Source organism: Chlamydotis macqueenii, chromosome 3 (genome assembly GCF_036417535.1).
Source record: "Chlamydotis macqueenii isolate bChlMac1 chromosome 3, bChlMac1.mat, whole genome shotgun sequence".
Classification (NCBI taxonomy): Eukaryota; Metazoa; Chordata; class Aves; order Otidiformes; family Otididae; genus Chlamydotis; species Chlamydotis macqueenii.
The window spans coordinates 107,765,100-107,784,417 of record NC_141558.1 but is presented as its reverse complement, the minus strand read 5'-3'; the positions used below and the strand labels follow the sequence as shown (position 1 = coordinate 107,784,417).

Below are 19,318 nucleotides of genomic sequence, written 5' to 3'. Positions count from 1 at the left end.
GCCGGGGCCGGGGCGGGGAGCGGGGCGAGGGGGCGGGCGGTGCTCTCCGAGCACCGCCCGCCCCCTCGCCCCGCTCCCCGCCCCGGCCCCGGCGCTCAGCCCCTTTCCCTTCCGCTTGCCTGCCAGCCCCCTCCCCCGCCCCCAAATCATGCCGACCCCAACAAAGGGAACCCCAAAAAGCTTTTGCATACTCAACGTTTATTAAAAATAGTATGAAATGGTCCCTGGGAGTAGTTACACGCTAGGAAGCAATCCCTTTTTTTTTTTTTCTTCCTTCTGTTTCTTTGGGTCCTGTGTACCCCCCACCCCAAAACCAACAAAAAAACCCGCAGTGATTGCATGAGATGCAAATTAATTAATTAAAGAACGCTCCCCCCTAGCCGTTCCACCAAATCGCGGGTAAAGCAGGGGTTTAACTCCTATTCCATATTTACAATACTTTACAAGCTCTATTAAATAAATACGGGCTCCACTAATGGCATCTTAAAATATGTACAACGTGATTTCCCAGGCGGATTTCGCTCGACAGATGCGGGTCCTGTCACGATGGATGCGCTGACCGTAACAACCGGCCCTCAACATGACAAATTCCCAGCCCCTGCAAGAGACGGGTGGCAAATAATTTAATCCCTTCTAACAAAGTCAAATCCTTACACCGCAAGTCTCAGAGCAGTCAGCTGTACACTGGTAACTTCAGGTTTTCCTCACGGTAACCAAGGGACTGAACAGCCGGCTGCTCTGGAAGTACGATGCTCTGGAGCTGAGGGGAGCGATACGTAATTACTAGAAATTCAATTAAACTCCTTTATTTACTGATATGTTTAACTCGGTACTGGCTTTATCCATATAATCTGAAGAATTTAAGCACCAAAAAAAAAAAAAACAAGTCACACAAGATGATGTCTGTAGACACATTTAGGCTTTCCTTCAGCTACAATGTTTTCAAGTAACAGAATCCAAAGCTGTGCAACAAAGATGACGAAGGGGAGTGAATGTGCTCGTACTGGAAAGCCTGTTCTTGTTGTAAATGGCAGCATTTCTACTACACATTATTTGCAAAAGAACGGAATGTATTCTCATTTTTCAAGCCACTTTCATTGTACGTAAATTGGATTTGAGTCAGCCCTGGCTGGTTTAGAAAAATACCTATTTTACCTCTCTCTGCCAGGAAGGATATTTTCCTACTACGGGAGATATGTTCCCTGGGGAAGGCAGCTTGTTGCTCAATCAGCAGTATCGCCGAAACACCCTGTGGGCCAAAGATGCTGCATGGCTAGTATTTCACCCAAACTGCTGGCCAAGCTGCATTCTCTCTCAGGGTTTCTGACTTTAGGACTCCAACAAATGCCCCACTGGTCACTGCGTGTCAAACGCTCAAGAAATTCACACTCAGTGGCTTGCCACATGCTACAAGACGCTCAAATTTTGCCTGCCTGTCACAAACACCACTGTCGCTGGAGGTACATAACTCAGTCTAGCCATCTTCCCAAGCAGTGGAGCTCCCCTCCTACTGCCCAAAACATCCTCCAGGCAAGGACTGTGTCACACCCACAGATTCGCAGAAAAAGCTGTCACTGCCCATCCTCTACGTACTACGTAGTTACAGAGAGTAGAAGAGGCTTCAGGCACAGAGCTCTCAGTCTGGCATCCCTCACAAGCACTAGGACTAGATGCTGTTCAAAACATAAGAAGCCTGCTCTAAAGTAATGTAGTGTATGCACTGGTCCCACACACTCGGAATATGTCTGCCAAAAATGAACGTGCAAAAACTATGTGCAACTGCACACGGAACATGTTGGTGTAATTACCAGAACCTTGCTCAGAAATGTGCACAGTCACAGGAGCAGCTGCTCAGCTGAATATTCCCAAACGTAACCAGAGTAATCACGTGGGCATTTTGGATGCAGAACACTGGTCCAAATACCAAGGTTTCCACATGATAAAATGGTTTAAGACTCACATGGCATCACACCTGGTTCAATGGTAAGAAACAAAGGGTATCACACCTAACAAGGGAGGAGATGCAAAGGTTACAGAGGAGATGAGAAGTCCACCTGCACTATGGAGTGAGACCCCAGACACGGTGCACATGTGGCCTTTTTCACTTCCAGGATTCTAAACCATTTTTTAAAAAGATACATTTCACATCTATGTACAACATTACTGTGATACAATGCCTGATTGTGTAATGTTACAGAAATACATGATGCCAGTACTGATTGTCCTAGTATATACTCTGCCACGATAAGGCAGTACAGCTAGAAATTACTGAAAGCATCAAGCAAAGCTACTTGAACTGAGACACTGAAACTTTTCCCTTAAGGACTGGACAATATTCTGCTGATTAGGAGACGGTACTCTCCACAGGTAGTCATTCAGTTTATCCGAATCGCTATACGCAGTCAGATATGGGGTAAGCGTGTGTTTGCTGCCGGCAGACTTCGCAGGAGTGCAAGAGACAGTTTTGCCGCAGAGCGTTTCAGAAGGAGCAGCATCTGCGTTACATGGTTTAGGATCCAATTTCCTTGTTTGGTTCTGAGAGGTCTCCAAGTCAGAGCCCTCGTCTTCAGACTTTATTTCAACATAGTCATCATCATCCCCTTCTCCTTCTTCAGTATCTTTGAAATTAGAAAAATAGTTCTGAGTGGCCATCTGTGCCGTCAGAGGGGAGGCTCTGTTCACTCTTAGGACCTTTTGAGAATCCTGCAGAATCATATCTGAACAGTTTTCAGGGATCTGCTTTCTCGTGTCAGGTCCCGTACATCCCGAAGCAATACCTGGCATTTGATGGCTGTTGAATCGGAAGTTCCTATTTGAATGGAGCTTTTTCTTGTCCATTTCATTAGGATACACAATTGCTTCTCCAGACCTGTTGACCACAATTGAAGAAGACGACTGTGACCTGCTGTATGCCTGTGGTTTTACATTGCCTACTCTTCTCCCAAGGGAGTTATAGATGTGATCTTGATGTAAATTTTCTTTGTTCGGTTGGCTTATAATAGTGCTCCACCTCTGCGCCGGGACATGCAAACGGTTAGAAATCTGAAGGGAAGGCACCGAGCCAGCTGACGGCAACTGCCTTGAACTGCTTTTTGTACCAGCTTCTGTATACAAGCTCTTGGACTTTGGGTCTTGGGATTCAGGCCATGGAGAGAAGTCAGCCAGCTCGCCGTTACTGTACGTAGAATGCAAAAGCCAATCCTCTGCTCTTGAGCATTCACTGGCAGCCTGGGAACGGGGAGGAGACACAGACATGGGTGTGGAATATCTCCCAGTCGATGGCTCCTGAGGGGTGGCCCAGGCTTCCTTTTGGACCTTCGGTGAACTTTCTCTAAAGACGATCTGGTCATAAAGCTGGGAATATTCAGCTATTCTGGCACCTAGAAAGGAGAGAGAATTAATTTAGCAGAGGCAAGCAATCCATTTGAACGAGTCACATGAAAATTTTAAAATCTGAAAACACTTTGTATTGGTCAAGAGAAAAGTTTACAGCTGTGTCAGTATCTTCAGCCTCAAAGTAACATGAAACAATGGAGGTTGGACAAGCCGTGCATTGCATTGCATTCCATTTCAGTACATTGCATTGAAAAAAGGCAGCATAAAATGTCTTGCAACAGTGAACAGTCACGCAGGATGCAATGCAGCACACGGTTCAAATAATACGCTGTTTGTTTCATATTAAAATGGAAAAGAACATTCTGAAAATGGGCTGGTAAATAAGCTATTTAGGGTCTTTTATAAATATCACAAGAAGGCAAGAATGAGACTCTAGTGCGTGGAGTCCGCTGGCTCCACATCTCCAATTTGTTTCAATTGACTGCATTCAAAAATAGTTCCAAAGCTGTTGCATGCCCACAACTTCGCGCATTCATTAGAAACAGCAAGACCACCAGGTCTTTCTTATCTGACCCCATTCCTTATGCTTATAAGTGGGACCTGGATAGTACTTGAGCAACCCTACATGACTCGTCAGAAGGCGAACATACCCGAAAACACATCTTTTTAGTCAAATTCTGAAGATCACGCTAATAAATGAAATAACCGCTTTTCTGTAAAGAGGCTTCAGGCATAAGTTCTATTTCCAGTCTAAGCAGAATTGGTCTTTCTTGACACTACCCCACTATTTATTCCCAAATTTATCAAGTAACAAAAAGAATTGATTGCAACATAAAGGACTATTCATATTAGAAGCAGCCACAGAAAACGAATTTCAGTGGTAACAAAGAAAATGCAATATTGATACTAAACTAGTAAGGCGGGAAAAAATCATCATCTTCCAATTCAGTACACAAATTTCATTGACGGCCACTGAAGAAATGTATCTGTATAGAAACATTTTTGACATACCAATAGCAGGACCACCCTGTTTCTTCTCCTCCAGAATGGCAGCAAGATCTTTGTGTTTCAGTTTTTGTTGTCTGCTAGCTGGCTGCTCCTGCTCTGGACTTTTAACCTTCAAAAGTTGGTTAGCCTTCTTAATCTTTTGGCTGTACTGCCTTGCCATCATAAAAACTCTGTTCTTTGTTTTATCCGCAACAGCCAAGTCATTTTCCATGCCCTCTGCGTGCGCATTGGACAGAACACTGTTGGCAGATTCATATGGGCTATCTACAAAAGGCATCTCACTGGAGAAGGAAGATCTGTTCAGACTCATAAAAGAGTTCTCCTTGCACGGTGTAGTGTCTTCAAGCCTGAGATTCACCTCACTTAAGGTGGCTGCCCTAGGCTTCACAGTTTTAGGGAAAATAGGAGTTTCTGGCAGAGAGAGAGTAGACAGTGAGTACTCTACATCTTTACTCAGTTCAGGTGTACTACCAGCATGCAACCTTTCTTGCATATCATCCTTACAAACAGGAAAGGCTGCAAGGAGACGGTCTCTTGTCTTTTCCTCATTCTTCTTGATGTAGTTCTCCAGGTCATTCCAAATCTCATCTACTTCCTCTGAGAGTTTATCTGCTGCAGACTTATGGGAGAGTGAATCCGAGTTGGAGGAGCTATCTACTAAGCTCAGGTAGTCATTGTCAACAGGAACACGATGGTAAGGACTTTCATCTTCACTGAACTGGAGACTCTCTTCAGAAACAAACTGCCGTAGACTGTTGTGACATGCCAAGTCTTTTTCCAGGCCCAGAAAACTCCGCCTTTTGGAGCATTTTAAGGGGTCATATTTAAAATTCAGTAGCGGTGTTTCTGGAAGCACTATGGTGTCATAGATATTGTCTTCAACGATCCTGAGCTCATCCAAACTTGAAGTAGGTGCGTCTCTGCTGAGTAGTATCTCATCCCTACTAGCACGACTGGAGGCCCTGTTTTGATTTGCTGTCCTCTTTTTGGAGGGTGAATCTAAGCTGCTTTTGTTTTCAGCCTCGTAAAGTGAGTCCCTAGCAGATCTCTGGGGACCACGGTCTGTCTCCTCCCTTCTTGTCAGACCCATCAGCTTTAAGTCTTCATAGCTTATATTATCATAAACATGTTCAATATCATCGATGGTCAGCTCCTCTGAAGATTCAGGATACGCATTCATACTGCTCACCTCTGCTCTCTTCACTTCCCTTCGAGAACTGTGCTCCCCGATTTTATACCTTGCGCTGGTTGGACACATGTTACTTTCACCAGCACTACTGGCCCGCCTAACAATTTTGTGACGAGTGGGGCTGGAAGTCTCGTTTTGGTGCACTACCCCCAAGTGCCAGCTGCATGGGCGCCCAGAAGAACCCCTCCTTTCTCCACCGACAGTGGAACTAGCATTGGATGTAGACACTGATGGTACAAACATCTGATAGTCATCTTCGTCATCTTCATTCTCATAAGGTGGGCGCCGGCTGGGAAACAATGCCTGCCTGATCTGATGGTCAGTCCAGATGTTTCTGACAGAGGTACTCCCTCCCAGGATATTCATGATCAGCGAGTTGCTCTGCGGTGTGCTGAACTGTCTAGGCAACTGTGGCTGTCTAGCTGCACAGGAAAATGGAAGATCGGTGTTCAACTGGGTTGACTCTTCATCTGAAGGGTCCTTGGAGCTCTGTGGAGGTTTGAAATACACAGGTAACGTTAGCCTATCCCCTGCAATAATAGTCAGGTGGAAATGAGCAGGGTGAGCAGGCTCCTTGCTAGAGAGCCAGGGAGCCAAGGTGGCAATGCCAAAACTACTTTGCCTCCTAACCCTTACCATGGCTCAGAGTTCACTCCTGGCATTTAATAACACTTACTTCAAATACAAGACACCAGCTCATGCTAACGCATGAGTAATTAAGGGCAAATTTGTTTGGCAGGGGTTAGATTAAACCTTTTACGCTAACTCTGCAGTTTCACAATTGGATTAAGCTAATCTGACTCTGGGCTTGTGCCAAAACTTTTGTTCTCCTCCCTTTCCCCTTGCCTATAACCCTAGCAGAAAGGTATGTTATGCTCTCTAGCACATTCCACTGAAAATGTCATTGTCTTTTTGGACTAAGTTTTCATTGAGCTCAGCTAGCAGATCTAATTTACAGCAAGGCCACGTGTCTGCTAACGCTAACATGGAGGATACTGTAGATGCTCCTGGCCAGAAGTTGGGAAAGATAATTCCTTTTGCCTTAAGTTAACGCTGATTAGCTTGGCTGGTTGTTTTGTTTTTTTTTTGGTTTTTTTTTTTTTTCCCCCCTGCCCCAAAAAGAACAGTTTTTCATCATACAGATGACTATTTAAATGACATGAATACTAATACATGACAAACAGAAGATGACTTGTCTGTCTACTTAGGAAAAACACAGATTTCTTCGACATGTCTATGACACATGGCAAAATAGAAGTAAAAAAAACCATATATATACACCTGTGTTTCACACTTGTTGAGATTAACACTTCTCCGTTTTTCAACATTTTCAGCAGCTTGGCTATTAAGTCTTTTTCTTCCCCCTTTCGATTTCTGCAGTGAGTTTTGCTGCACTCCCTGTAATTTCAAAGAAAAGAGTAAAGGTAATATAATCTACAGTTCTTTGTACAGCCTTGTTCAGAAGAATTACTAGCAGCTAGAACAGGCCTTGTACCCACACTGGGAGGACAAAATGCTCATGAGTAGTCAGAGCACTGCCACAAGAATGATTCAGAGCCTAGAAAACTTTCTTTACAAAACCAGTTAAATGAAATCAATCCATACAGCTTGTCAAAAGGAGTTGAAAGCAAAATCTGTGTATAAAAACATAGATGTAAAAGAATGCATAGAAATTGGACGAGGGAAAGGGCTTAATCTTGCAGCTAAAGTTATATAAAAGAAGTTGGTCACACACAAACTCAAATTTCAAAGTATTTTTGGTTTTAAAATGGGAAGAACATAGTCTTGCTATCACTTGCAGTCTTGAAAACCAGAAGAGGTCTAAACTAAAAAGTATGCCGTCATCCTCCTTCCCAGAAAAAAAAACCAAAACAAAACACCAAACCACAAAACCCACAACAAACAGAAGACCAAAATGCTATATGTTGAGCTGTGTCCAACTTAACTCAGAGTGAAGGGCATGCATGATGGGAACGGGCAGAAATCTGAGAAAGTATTTTTGCCACACCTAGGATTAAACAGTAAGCTACTATTACACATTTTTATAGTAGTATTCTTTTACACTTACTCATTCTTTTGTACTTATATCAGGAAGAGGGAGAATTACCAGACACTGCACTACACTGATACGAGATACTATTTTATCAAAGATTTACAAAGCAAATACTGTAATTTCAAAGAGGAAATGCGCAGTAAGCTTCAAAAGGAATTTCAATAATAGGTTTTGGATAGTTCATAAACTAAATGGACCACACAAGGATACGACCTCAGCATCAACTACAGCAAACAAACTGAAAACCTACTTTCTTTAATACAGTCACATCTCAAAACTGAGGTTTTAGTCTTTCAGAAGTACTACGCGTGTAGTGCTGTAGATGGAAACATCATGCAGAGTGGGGAAAACAATCACCTGTTGAACAACTGCGCAACAGTAAAAGATAACGATTCTCATCTTCAGAAATCCTACTCACAACATCTCATCTTAAAGTTCACATATTCCTATCTACTGCCAGCAGCTTGCAGGTCAAGAAACACCACACCACGTGTATCAGTGTCTGAATCTTAACTTAATATTCAAGTCCCTGCTTTGGACACCTGAAGGTGCTGTCCCCTGCATGTGGCCTAAAAAGATTTCTGTCATCGCATCAGCTGGAGAAGCAAGGAAAAGTCAGTTGTGCACAAAAGGTAAAAACAATAGCTTTCTGTCAAAACAAGGCTTGAGGATTGCAAAGGGCTAAGCAAAATCTCTTTCAAGTAGCAGAGGTTTAATCTTCTGTTAAAATGCATGAGTGCTGTGTGATGTCTAAACAAAAACATTTCTAAGGAGAAAGAGTTACAAATGCTTGTAACACACTCCTGCCCTCTTGCAGTTTTATAGATAATTTTAATGCCTCCATTCTCCTCAGGAAAAAAGGATTTTATTTTTTCCCCTCTTTTTCCTACCTGTTCAGACTCTTCTTCATCATCAGCATCAATCTGTTCCGTAGCAGAAGTCTGGAGATTTTCATCCTGATCGCTGCTGTAGGCTGGTTCAATGGACTCTAGCCCACTGGGTTCTAAGGAAACCTTTTTCCTAGAATTCAGTAGGGCTTCATTTGATCCTAGTTTGGTGGCTTGAGATAATAGGGCTCCTTCGATACTGATCCGCTTAAAAAAAGAATACCACCACAAAACTTTATTTAGAACTTCCCAGAGATTTTATATTTTAGCAAGACACTGTTTTACACAAACCTTATGCTCAAGCTACATTCAGTTAGCTGAACTGAAATAAGATTTATAAAGAAATAAGTAAAACTATCACTATCAGTATTTTTCTACAGAATATTTAAAACTGAAAAATTATATGCAAAAACCTGACTCAAATCATGTGCTTCAGCATTACGGCATCCCAGTAAAGTCATATCTAACGTACCCTATTTGTAAATCTTCCACACACACACACTTTAAATTCCATCCCAAATAAAAGCCTAGGACCTGAAATTCAACATGAAACTTTCAAACTGAGAACATCATTACAAATTACACTGAGAACTTCATTACAAAATCCTACAGAAAACGTGAAAATTAGAAGCATTTATTTCCATCTGCTTAAGCTGTATTGGCTCTGTTTGGTCACATGTCATGATTTAAATATATGATATATAGATATCAGAACAAGCTGAAACTTTCCAGTCTTGTTTAATAAATGCAAAGACATGCTCCATTTGTGTATAACCATCTGTATGGTTATACACAAAACTTCCATGATTATAGTGGTATTTTTAAGTACCCTAAAGTATTACAAAGTACAACCCATACACGGATCAGTCCTTTTTTCGTACATTAGATATTCCTGAAATAGTTAGCTGTATTTCTATTGCTTTCATTCCAATAAACTTATTGGAGATGCTAAACAACATTTATGGGTTTTTGTTTCCTTTTTTAAAATCAACACAACGCAGAAGATGCAGACCCTACAGTAAATACTGTGCTCTAAAGAATTTGAATGTGCTAAAGCAAGAAATAAAAGAAATGGCTTACCTTCTGCATATCTGGACTTATATCTGAAAACAGAAACGTATATTTCATCATAAATGAACAATCAAACTGGTGTCAGTCTATGCCCATTTTACCGCTACACTAATATCCCAATTATGAATTCCCAAAAGAGGATTAAATGCAGCAGCAATTGAGCAAACAGCCTACAGGGTCTCCGATAAACCAGAGACAGCATGAGCTGCACTTGAGGTCCTGATTTTGCAACACTAATATGATACGTGCAACTGCTCGCAATGGCCAAGACTCTGTGTGCTCAGTTACCAGTTGCTAGGATGTTTACAGGCCCAGAACTCAAATGTGTGAAAACAGATGTCAGATTTAAACACTAACATTTTGTTTTTCTTGGTACACTTCCTCCTCCCCTGCAATGTGTTTAGGGAAATTTACAGGAGAAAAGGATCCATCTTTACTTGTTCTACAAAGTACAGAAGCACTGGGTCAATAAACAGTAGACAAAGTAGCTTACCGTTTGACTTCAAAACTTTATGGACTCTAGATGAGGGTTCTGAAAAAGACAACAATGTGTTTAAGCACTCCAGCATCTCAGAGAAAATTATAGGCATCTTGGTCAAATTTTTGTAAAATGAATATCAAAATTTAAGCTTCTGAGCACATGCACGGAAGCCAGATTTCCATTTCTTAATCACTTGGTTTCCTCACAAAAAATTATTTGCTGAAGTGTCAAACCTACAGCTGTTAACAAAAAACCATACATGTTTCTTAATGCAACAGCAGCTGCCCTCCATACAGCAAGCCACACGTAAATTTTTATCCCATGTTAAGATTCCTGTTGTCAAAAGCCTCGGTCATCTCTGCTACTGCTCTAAGTTGCTGGAGGTTTCCTATGAGAAATATGTGTGAGGTACCAACAGCTCAGCGGGGCTTTAAAAGTACAAGTAGTTGAGCGTTACACAGGAAGCCCTTTGGTCAGTATTTTGTATTTCTTCTTTTACAGACCAAGCAGCACGAATGCAATCCTTCACCTCAAAGGAAGATGCCTGAAAAGTAATTAAAGCTAGATTTTTTTCAGAGACAAATGCTGCTGTATGACAAATCAGTACATCAGGACTCTCATGAACCTTGTTCAAGTCATCCCCAATACACAATGTCACGCACTCCAAATTGGAAAGGTCTTTAAGTAGCTGAAGAGGGGAACACAGTGATTGCAACATGAAGTCACCCAAATACAGACATTTGCAGTGGTTTCAAGAGGAAACTAACAGTAACTATGGATGCACGTTTGAGCTAGGAGAGAAAAAAACAAAACAACCAAACAACCCAAAAGTCAGCATAACCACCTCTCAAATCGCTATTATCCATAAAGCAGACATTTCACTAAGTAAAGAGAGTAATCATGTTTTGAAATAACAAGTCTGTCACAATCAGGATGGAACCACTTCTGAGACAGTAATTACTGTCTCGGGGAGGGGGGAGGGAAGAAATGTCAGATTTAAATAATGCAACTGGCTTTCCTGCATATGCTTTCTTTTATCCATTAGAAAGTATCAACTGTTCTTTATGTATCCATCATTAGGAACATATATCCATGAAATTAAATGCAAACACTGGATAAAAAAAAATAAATCATACAAACAACAAATGATTAATAAGATACTCCACCCATATCTGAGAGTTACTGTGCCATGTTAAATCTGCATGCAGTCCAGGCTACAGACCAATTCCAAGTGCTCAGCCTCACCTGACTCTAAACAGCCCTGTTTGTTTTCGCTCTTGGGGAAATTTTGGTGGTAAAGGAGTTTATTCACCTGATTTCCTTCTCACTCTGTGAGAAGCACTGCCTTCTTTAGGCTGGTACGATGATTTCGTTTCTCCCTCGGGGCTATAGTGGAAGCCTGGGTGATCTGTGGAACAAGCAGAGGCACAGGGAATAAGAGAGTGACAAGGGTGTCACTTCACATGCCACCTCTTTGGAGGCAGCGCCACCATCCCTTTATGACTGACAAAGTGGCACTTCGCCAGAGCCTGGAGCAACACAAGCCAGGTGGTGTGCTGCTGTAGGGTAGCTGTTAACCACCCAGTCATGGAAATGCTTTGCCCATTTTGTTGTGCCTCGCTCCAGATGGCTAACGCAGCAACATTCATGCACCATTATCGTGTTTAATTGTTTGCCAGTTTCTCAGAGCCTTCCTGACCACTACAACTACCTAAGTCAATAACAAGCCTGCTTTACTCCAAGACTTCCTCAGTATTTGTATCCTAGGACCACAGTTCTCATTCCCCTACACTCCTAGGTACCACTTCAAGTAGGTCCTAGCCAGAAGGAGCTTATGCTACAAAACACAAAAGATGACACATTTAGTCAGCATGAAATAAGCAAAAGAGAGTGGCCAGAGTTTACAGAAGGTCTATCTGCCTCTTCCTTGCTCATCATGCGACATAACTCGTTGGTTGCAGATCAGTCAGCCCGATGTTGACAGAGCTCCACAGGATCTGCACCCAATTTTGTTTTTTCCAGCAAGGTCATAATTCAAGGAACATAAACCTGGCCTTCTTCCATCTCAGATGAAATCAATGGTTAAAGCCAAACTTTTGAAGATGGTTTTATTCATTTTTTAAAATCAAAGTGAAAGAGAACCAACTTACGTATGGCATCCATTTCTAGAATTGCTTGTTTGGCCTGAAAGAGAAAAAACAACAAATGAAAAAGTTAAATTGTAAGTAGAAGGAAAAATTACACTCTCTATTACAGTTAGTAGTGAGTTTATGTGTAAACAAAAGCAATTTTAATTTTTGAACTAATAAATATGCTTAATAGCATTATTTTTCTGTCTTTCTCTGTGTGCTGGACATATTACACATGTGAAGAAGAATTTTGCTGGCAGGAGTTTACCAGAGCTTACCTTCAGGTCTTCACACAAAACCCTGCTGTTCACAGCACCGGGCAGCTCTACCTCGTGTGCCCACCTGCCCTTCTGGCAGCGCAAGGGGAGGAGTGCGTACCTACGGCACCACTGCTGTGAGGTATTGCTGGAGGACGTAGTGATGGCATGTCTGCCCCTAAAAACTACTTTGGCTTCAAATACAGGGCCCATGCTAAGATCATGCTGCACATGCTGGGTCTCCTCCATGGGGACACAAACCTCCAGAGATCTCTACATGTCCCAGAATTTAGAGCCATTGGTACACCTCTCCATATTGCTGGGGCTGGCACAAAACTGGCCCTAGTATCTGGGAATCACAGTATTTTTGTGATTCACAGATCATTTGCTCCCTAAAAATCAAATAGTTTAACTCCTTAATTATTTTTCAGTTCTGAAGTGGTTGGCACAGAGAACACTATCAACTTTGCTTCCTTTAAGAGTTTCCTTATGGAACAGCTATTAAAAAAAAAAAAAAATCATAATTTGGTTTAGGTAAGATTGAACTAGGATAAAAAGCATCTCATGATTGCTTAAAATTTGTAACTTTTTTTTTAAAATAGGAAAAATAATCTGGATGTTTTATGAAGCATATCAGCTAATAAGTAAGAAAATAAAAACAAAATATCCTACATAACCTGCTAGCCCTTCTATAGGTGCAGTTCAGTAATTTTCCACCAGGCGTCACATGTGAACTACTACGAAACCCTCCAAAATCTGGGCAGCGACAAGTCTTAGAACTAGCAACTATGAGTTTGCTAAAAAAAAAAAAAAAAAAAAAAAAAAAAAAAAAAAAAAAAAAAAAGTGCAGACAACCTCAGAGATTTTCAAGTGAAAGATTCTCAAGTGAAATGATTTCTATGAGCAGCAAATGGCACTACAGTTTTGGTTACACATTTTTTCCACAGATGAAAAAAAAAAAATCTAATAAGAAGTAAGAAAAAATCTTGATACAAAAGCTGAGATCATGCTGCAGTATTTCTTTTTACAACTTAATAAACTGCAACGAGTGTTTACACTGTAAGCATGGATACTAGCATAAACATTATACCTATGATAAACTCTGTCAACAAAAAGATAAGAGGAGAATAAGTAACAGCAACTGCCAGGGCTTTCTTTTTCTCCCAGAATTCTCTTTTTGTTGAAAATGAGAGTTAGTACAGCACTGTGTACGTCAGTCAATAAGTAACATTTTTTAGTCATTACAGCATAAAACTCAGTGGAAAAAAATGTCAGGGAAACTGATCAGTGAAACCGATACTGGAGAAAAAAAAAAAAAAAAAGAAAAAAGAAAAAAAAAGGCAGTATAACTCAGTGAAAAAAAAAAAAATATCCTGCTTCCACAGTGGCTGCTGTGTCACAGCAAGAGTTAACTAGGGTTAACACCCTTTGAGAGGTGCAACATGTTACACTGGAGCTCTAAGACAGGATTTAATAAATAAAAGGACCAGGTTTCCCTACTCCTAGACATTACAGCTATGAATATATCAGTGCCTCCTTTTCTCTGGCATAAAGCTTGCTAGCTGTCTCACCAAAAAGGGCTGAGATGTCTCAGCTAAGGATGCAGGGTTCAGGATGGGTGTGTGTATTTGTAAAGTGAAGCACATGCTGCTAATGGCTTCACTGCTACGGTATCTAACCACGAGAGGTTACAGGTAGCTCGGTAACATCTGCACATGCCGCAATTAGTGCTCCTCAGTGCTGTGCAGACAGGCAGTATCAAGCCAAGGGAAGCTCTCAGAGTGCAGCTTACTGACATTATATGTCCGTTACTTACATCCTAGCGGGCAAATCTTAATGTGGACAGCAATGCTGCTAACCCAGTTAAATTCTACTCCTGTACCAAGCTCAGTAACTGCTTTTAGTGGAACTTTCCCATTAATTTTGAGGATCTTTTAAAGGTATGAGGACACAACATGTAAATTAATTTCCTAGAGTCTAAACTTTCTGTAAATTGCCATGCATCTTGGAGCTAACAAGATTGCTTTCAGCTAAACCCATGTGCAAGGAAGTGGCAGGGTTTTTTTTTATTTTTACCTTGGCAGGTATTTTAGCAGGATGATTTTCTAGAATTAATCTCTTCAGGTGAAGAATCCAAAGGCGCTTCTCTTGCTGAGATTTTGCCTGATTAAAAAAAAAAATAAAAAAAATAAGTAGCACCATGAGAAAATGCATTACTATACTACACAGTCTCAGGAATACCACACTAGGTCATCAGCCAGGTTACGCAGTAGGCATGGAGGCTTCTACCATACCTGGACAGTATGTTGCATCTTGGGATTTTTGTAGTGGAAAACACTAAAGCTAAGTGGTTCCTTTGGTATTACTTCAACAAGCATGAGATTCCCACACTGTAAACGAAGAGAGGCAACACTGTGAGTTACAGAGGACTTTCAGGGAGACCCAGCACATGACCACCTGCTCTCCAACATACCAGTATGTGAGCTTTGTATGCAAACATCTCATCTCTCTTTTTTGTAATTAGCAGCAGCTTGTCGAAGAGGAACAACGTGCGCTCATTTTTGGCTCGCTGAATGCGAAATGTTCCTTCTAACACCAGCTCCCCGTAACTTGTGAGGTCTGGCCCTTTCCAGTTAGTGAGCAAACTCTGTATCTCCTGCAACAGATCAAAGAACAACCAACAATCATGTCAGAGATCTTACTTAAAGACTCAAACAAAAACTGCTGAGGCCATTCCCACTCTCCTATATGCAGTTCAGCACCTAACAGTGTACATACAGTTGTGTGGTCCTCCACAGGATGAATTATAATGCCATCTGTAGGCCCATCACAGAAGACACCTCTGTGAGGTGTCCAGGTTGAAGATATGTTTCTCAGAAGATTAGAGGACCAGAAGCGATTTGGTCAACCGATCATTTGAAGATGCCAAGATTTATTTGCATTTTTAATGATTTGTATACATACCATAAATATTTCTCACCTTGCTTATTACTTAAGAAAAAGAAAAAAGGCTGGAGAAACATCTAAGAACATCTTCACAAGTCTGTGTTGCTTAGCTATGGCTATTCTTGTTTCCTTCAGTTTGTTTTTTCTATCAGTAGCAACAACATAGCACTCAAGAATGGTACAGTAAATTGTAAGAGCAGACTAAACCTTAAGTAGGGAAATCTTTAAAAATGTCCGGGCAGCATTAGCAAAGAAGAGACAGATTTTCTCATCCTAGGCTGGTCTTTCTAGGACCTTTTGCCTTAATATAGCATTCAGCCAGAAAACACCTTGGTACATTTGGTGCACAAATGCAGCCTAGAGCATTCACAGGAAGAATAATCCAAAAGCAGCACACTTTGGGCTATATACAAGACTGTTATTAAAAAAAAAATAGAGATAACAAATGAAAAAAAATTGCATTTTATCAGGTCTTTCTAGGAACTTGTAAGTAAGTAAGGGTACAGCACATGGATCACGTCCACTGCTGTTGAGGGAGACTCTGCACAGGAACTGCTGTTGCAGTACTCGCAGCATTACAGACCGCATGAATGGCAGAGTGATAGCCCACAGAAGACTTATCCTTATGGCTGTAGAAACACATTTTACTTTTTAAAAGGGTAAGTATGAACACAAACATTTTCCACAACCCCATATATTTGCCAGCTAAACTCAATAAATTAATAATTTAAAAAACCCACCCCACATCCCCCCCCGCCCCAATTTTTCAAAAGCATCTAACTCTCTTTATTGCCAAATATTACTGTTTATCATTACTCAGATTTATAGCAGACTGTTGGTAAGTTGCATTTCCAGCAATGTGTGGCGAAGGTAATGCTGCTTCAGGCAAGCCATTATCAAACGTAACTCTATTCTCCCTACACAAACAATAAAAAACTCCCACGAAAATGAGGGCAAAAAAGTACAATTTATGTTAGGGGAAAAAAAAAAAGAGACAAAGAATAACATGAGATAGATTTCTGGAACGGTATAACCTATTACTCTGTTTTATAAACTAAAAAATCCCCCCAATTTTCTTAAAGCAATATAAATACTGCTGATGAAAACATAATGTAAAATCATGATTCACTGGGAAGCTTCAAACAGAATGACTGTTCTGCAAAATGCCTAGAAAAATAGCTTAGTCTTGATGCCAAAGGTTACACTCATGGTGTAGCTTTTGTTTTCTCCTCAAAAATTCTCCACTCGAAGTAAAGTTAACCCTTTTCTAACTCTCATATTTCTAGGTTTGTACTTTTCACAAAGCAACTGACAATGAGTCTTCAAACGCCCAAGAGAAAAGTACTTAAACAAGAAGCAGCACAAGAAATGCCTCGAAGGGGAGAAATCGGAAACCACGGGACTTCTGAACAAAGCCATGCCCTAGGGTTGTACAGCAGTGCCGTACAATTGAGGGAAAGGAAGAAAGAAAAGTTTTCTTAAGTTCCATATTACTGCAAAATAAATGCTTGACAGGACGCTGCTTGTAGGGCAGAGATGTCTGACATTTTCCTGCAGCAGCTATGACCATGGTCTCTAACATCAAACAGCCACAGGCATACTCAGCAGGAGTCTAAATTATGACTGACAAAGATTAAAAGAAATGACAAACTAAAAAATGTTAATGGCATATATACTGACAAAACCAGCTCATAAACACCCATAAAATCTCCTTGGGAACTCACTTGGAGCCTGATGGCATGTTCATGTTTCCTCTTCATGTCGTTTATATGCCACGCTACTCTCTGCATCGTATCTATGGCATCCAGCACCACATCATAGCCCTCTGTGTCCTTGTCAAGGTGGTTTTCTATCTCCTAAGACAGGCGGGGGGGGGGGGGGGGGGTGGGGGGGGCAGAAAAGAAAAAAAAGAGTCCTGTTATTTCTAAATTAATTTTCCCAGCCAGACACAATACTGTTTTTATCTGTACTATTTTGTCTTTGCATTGTGATCACCCAAAAGCAACGGTCCTGCCTTTGTTATCACTGCATTTTGTTATCAATTTAATTAACACAAGATGACTAACAAAGCCAAGCCTTCACGGTCAGTTTAGCAGCAACTATACTTGCAGCAGCTGATGTGAGCAGAGAGGCACAGAAAGAGAGCACAGCATGTTGACAGGAGAACTTTTCAGACAGCGTTTAATGGCTTTCTTAAAACACAGAACATATCTACACACTTACAAAGCCCTGATGGAATTACCCTAGGCATTACTTTACAGTTGGAGAGCAGAAAAGCACCAGATATTTTAAATAAGGATCAGTGTCTTTACACTTCACTAGAACATGACTCTCTAATAGGAAACATATGTGGAAAACGTTAACAATAAAACAGGAATTTCCGAAACTTGCTTAACTCAATTCAGTGAATACAGAAAGAGTTCCCGCTTCCTCAGTCATTTTTCTCCACAAAATTCTTACCAGTTGCGGTGTTAATATGTATTTCACAGAATTCTAGAATAGTTAGGGTTGGAAGGGACCTCTAAAGGCCATCTAGTCCAACCCCCCCTGCAAGAAGCAGGGACATCTCCAACCAGATCAGGTTGCTCAAAGCCCCGTCCAACCTGGCCTTGAATGTTTCCAGGGATGGGGCATCCACTAGCTCTCTGGGCAACCTGTGCCAGTGTTTCACCACCCTCAGCGTAAAAAATTTCTTCCTTATATCCAGTCTGAATTTACCTCCCTCTACTTAAAAACCCTTATCTCTCATCCTATCACAACAGGCCCTGCTAGAGAGTTTCTCCCCATCTTTCCTGTAGGCCCCCTTGAGGTACTGGAAGACCGCTATCAGGTCTCCCCAGAGCCTCCTCTTCTCCAGGCTGAGCAGCCCCAACTCTCTCAGCCTGTCCTCACAGGAGAGGTGCTCCAGCCCTCTGATCATCTTTGTGGCCTCCTCTGGACCCAATCCAATAGGTCCATGTCCTTCTTATATTTAGTCCTTCTTTCAACCACCCCCACCATTGCAATACGTGGAAAAATGATGGTTTTAATTTGAACAATAAATTTGCATACAAAAGTGTTTAATCATGACAAGAATTTTCCAAACAACTTCAGAATTACAGACCAGGACTTTTTTTTTTTTTAAAAAAAGCTAATTATTTGAATGCCCAGTCTGATTCAATGTCTAAACCAATTACCATAAGTTCCCCACTCCAAATATATGTATAACCTGTGAAATGACAAAGACAGAAAGAAGTGCCCATATGTAGGGATCAAAAACCCCCAAAAGAGCAAGCATCAAAAGAACCTTTCTATACCATCAAGCCTTATACCAGAGAAACTTTGACGTGCAGCAGCCCTAAATGAAATAAATTTCTAATGGTTGCTTACGTGCAAAAGCAGGTGGTACTTGAGGATGCGCTGGACTGGTTTCAAGAGATAGGAGCCAAGGGGCAGAGAATGCTGCAGTGCTTCTTGTCGCTCTCTAAAGAACTTCGCTAGTGCCTTATTCCTCATGCACTCTGTCAATACAGCCACCGACCTGGAAAACACCAATATATAGCTTTACGACACCTTGTCTCTTTAAGTCTGTAGGTAAAGTCAAGAACTGTTTGTTTCTTCCCTTGTAAAAGGGGCCAGTAGGTTCCTAATCCAATCACTGCTGGGTTTTGTGGGTTTGTTTTTGTTTTTTTTTTTAAGTTATGTTGTGAACTCAGGTTTGGGTGGTTTTTGTTTTTTTTTTTTATGTGCAACCATTCTCTTTAACTGGGAATCACATATTTGGAGCAATACAGAATAAGACCATCATTACCTAAAGGATGATCATAGCAATGAAAGACAAGAAGAGTCAAAATAGAGGTCAGATGAGTATTTTTTTTAATTTAAATTTAAAAAAAAAAAAAGGTAAATTCCTTGATTCTTCCTCCAATTTGGAGGGGAGAAAGGGCATGATTATTTTTTTTTTTTAATGGACTGTAACTTG

The 19,318-nt window shown here is 41.0% G+C and overlaps 1 protein-coding gene across 5 annotated transcripts in view; it reads right to left on the bottom strand.

The window, feature by feature from the left end:
- Positions 1–180: 180 nt before the first annotated feature.
- PLEKHG1 (pleckstrin homology and RhoGEF domain containing G1) overlaps positions 181–19,318 on the bottom strand; it is a 136,248-nt gene continuing 117,110 nt past the window's right edge. For all 5 annotated transcript variants that reach the window (XM_086744981.1, XM_086744983.1, XM_086744980.1 and 2 more), the window contains 13 exons: positions 18,727–18,877; positions 17,082–17,213; positions 14,885–15,067; positions 14,706–14,801; positions 14,488–14,574; positions 12,176–12,209; positions 11,338–11,433; positions 10,038–10,076; positions 9,554–9,576; positions 8,477–8,680; positions 6,815–6,931; positions 4,348–6,022; positions 181–3,380 (listed from right to left, as the gene is read on the bottom strand). In XM_086744981.1, the coding sequence (XP_086601107.1) occupies positions 2,278–3,380; positions 4,348–6,022; positions 6,815–6,931; positions 8,477–8,680; positions 9,554–9,576; positions 10,038–10,076; positions 11,338–11,433; positions 12,176–12,209; positions 14,488–14,574; positions 14,706–14,801; positions 14,885–15,067; positions 17,082–17,213; positions 18,727–18,877 (3,940 nt within the window). In that variant the 3' untranslated portion in view covers positions 181–2,277. The remainder of the gene's footprint in view (positions 3,381–4,347; positions 6,023–6,814; positions 6,932–8,476; positions 8,681–9,553; positions 9,577–10,037; positions 10,077–11,337; positions 11,434–12,175; positions 12,210–14,487; positions 14,575–14,705; positions 14,802–14,884; positions 15,068–17,081; positions 17,214–18,726; positions 18,878–19,318) is intronic.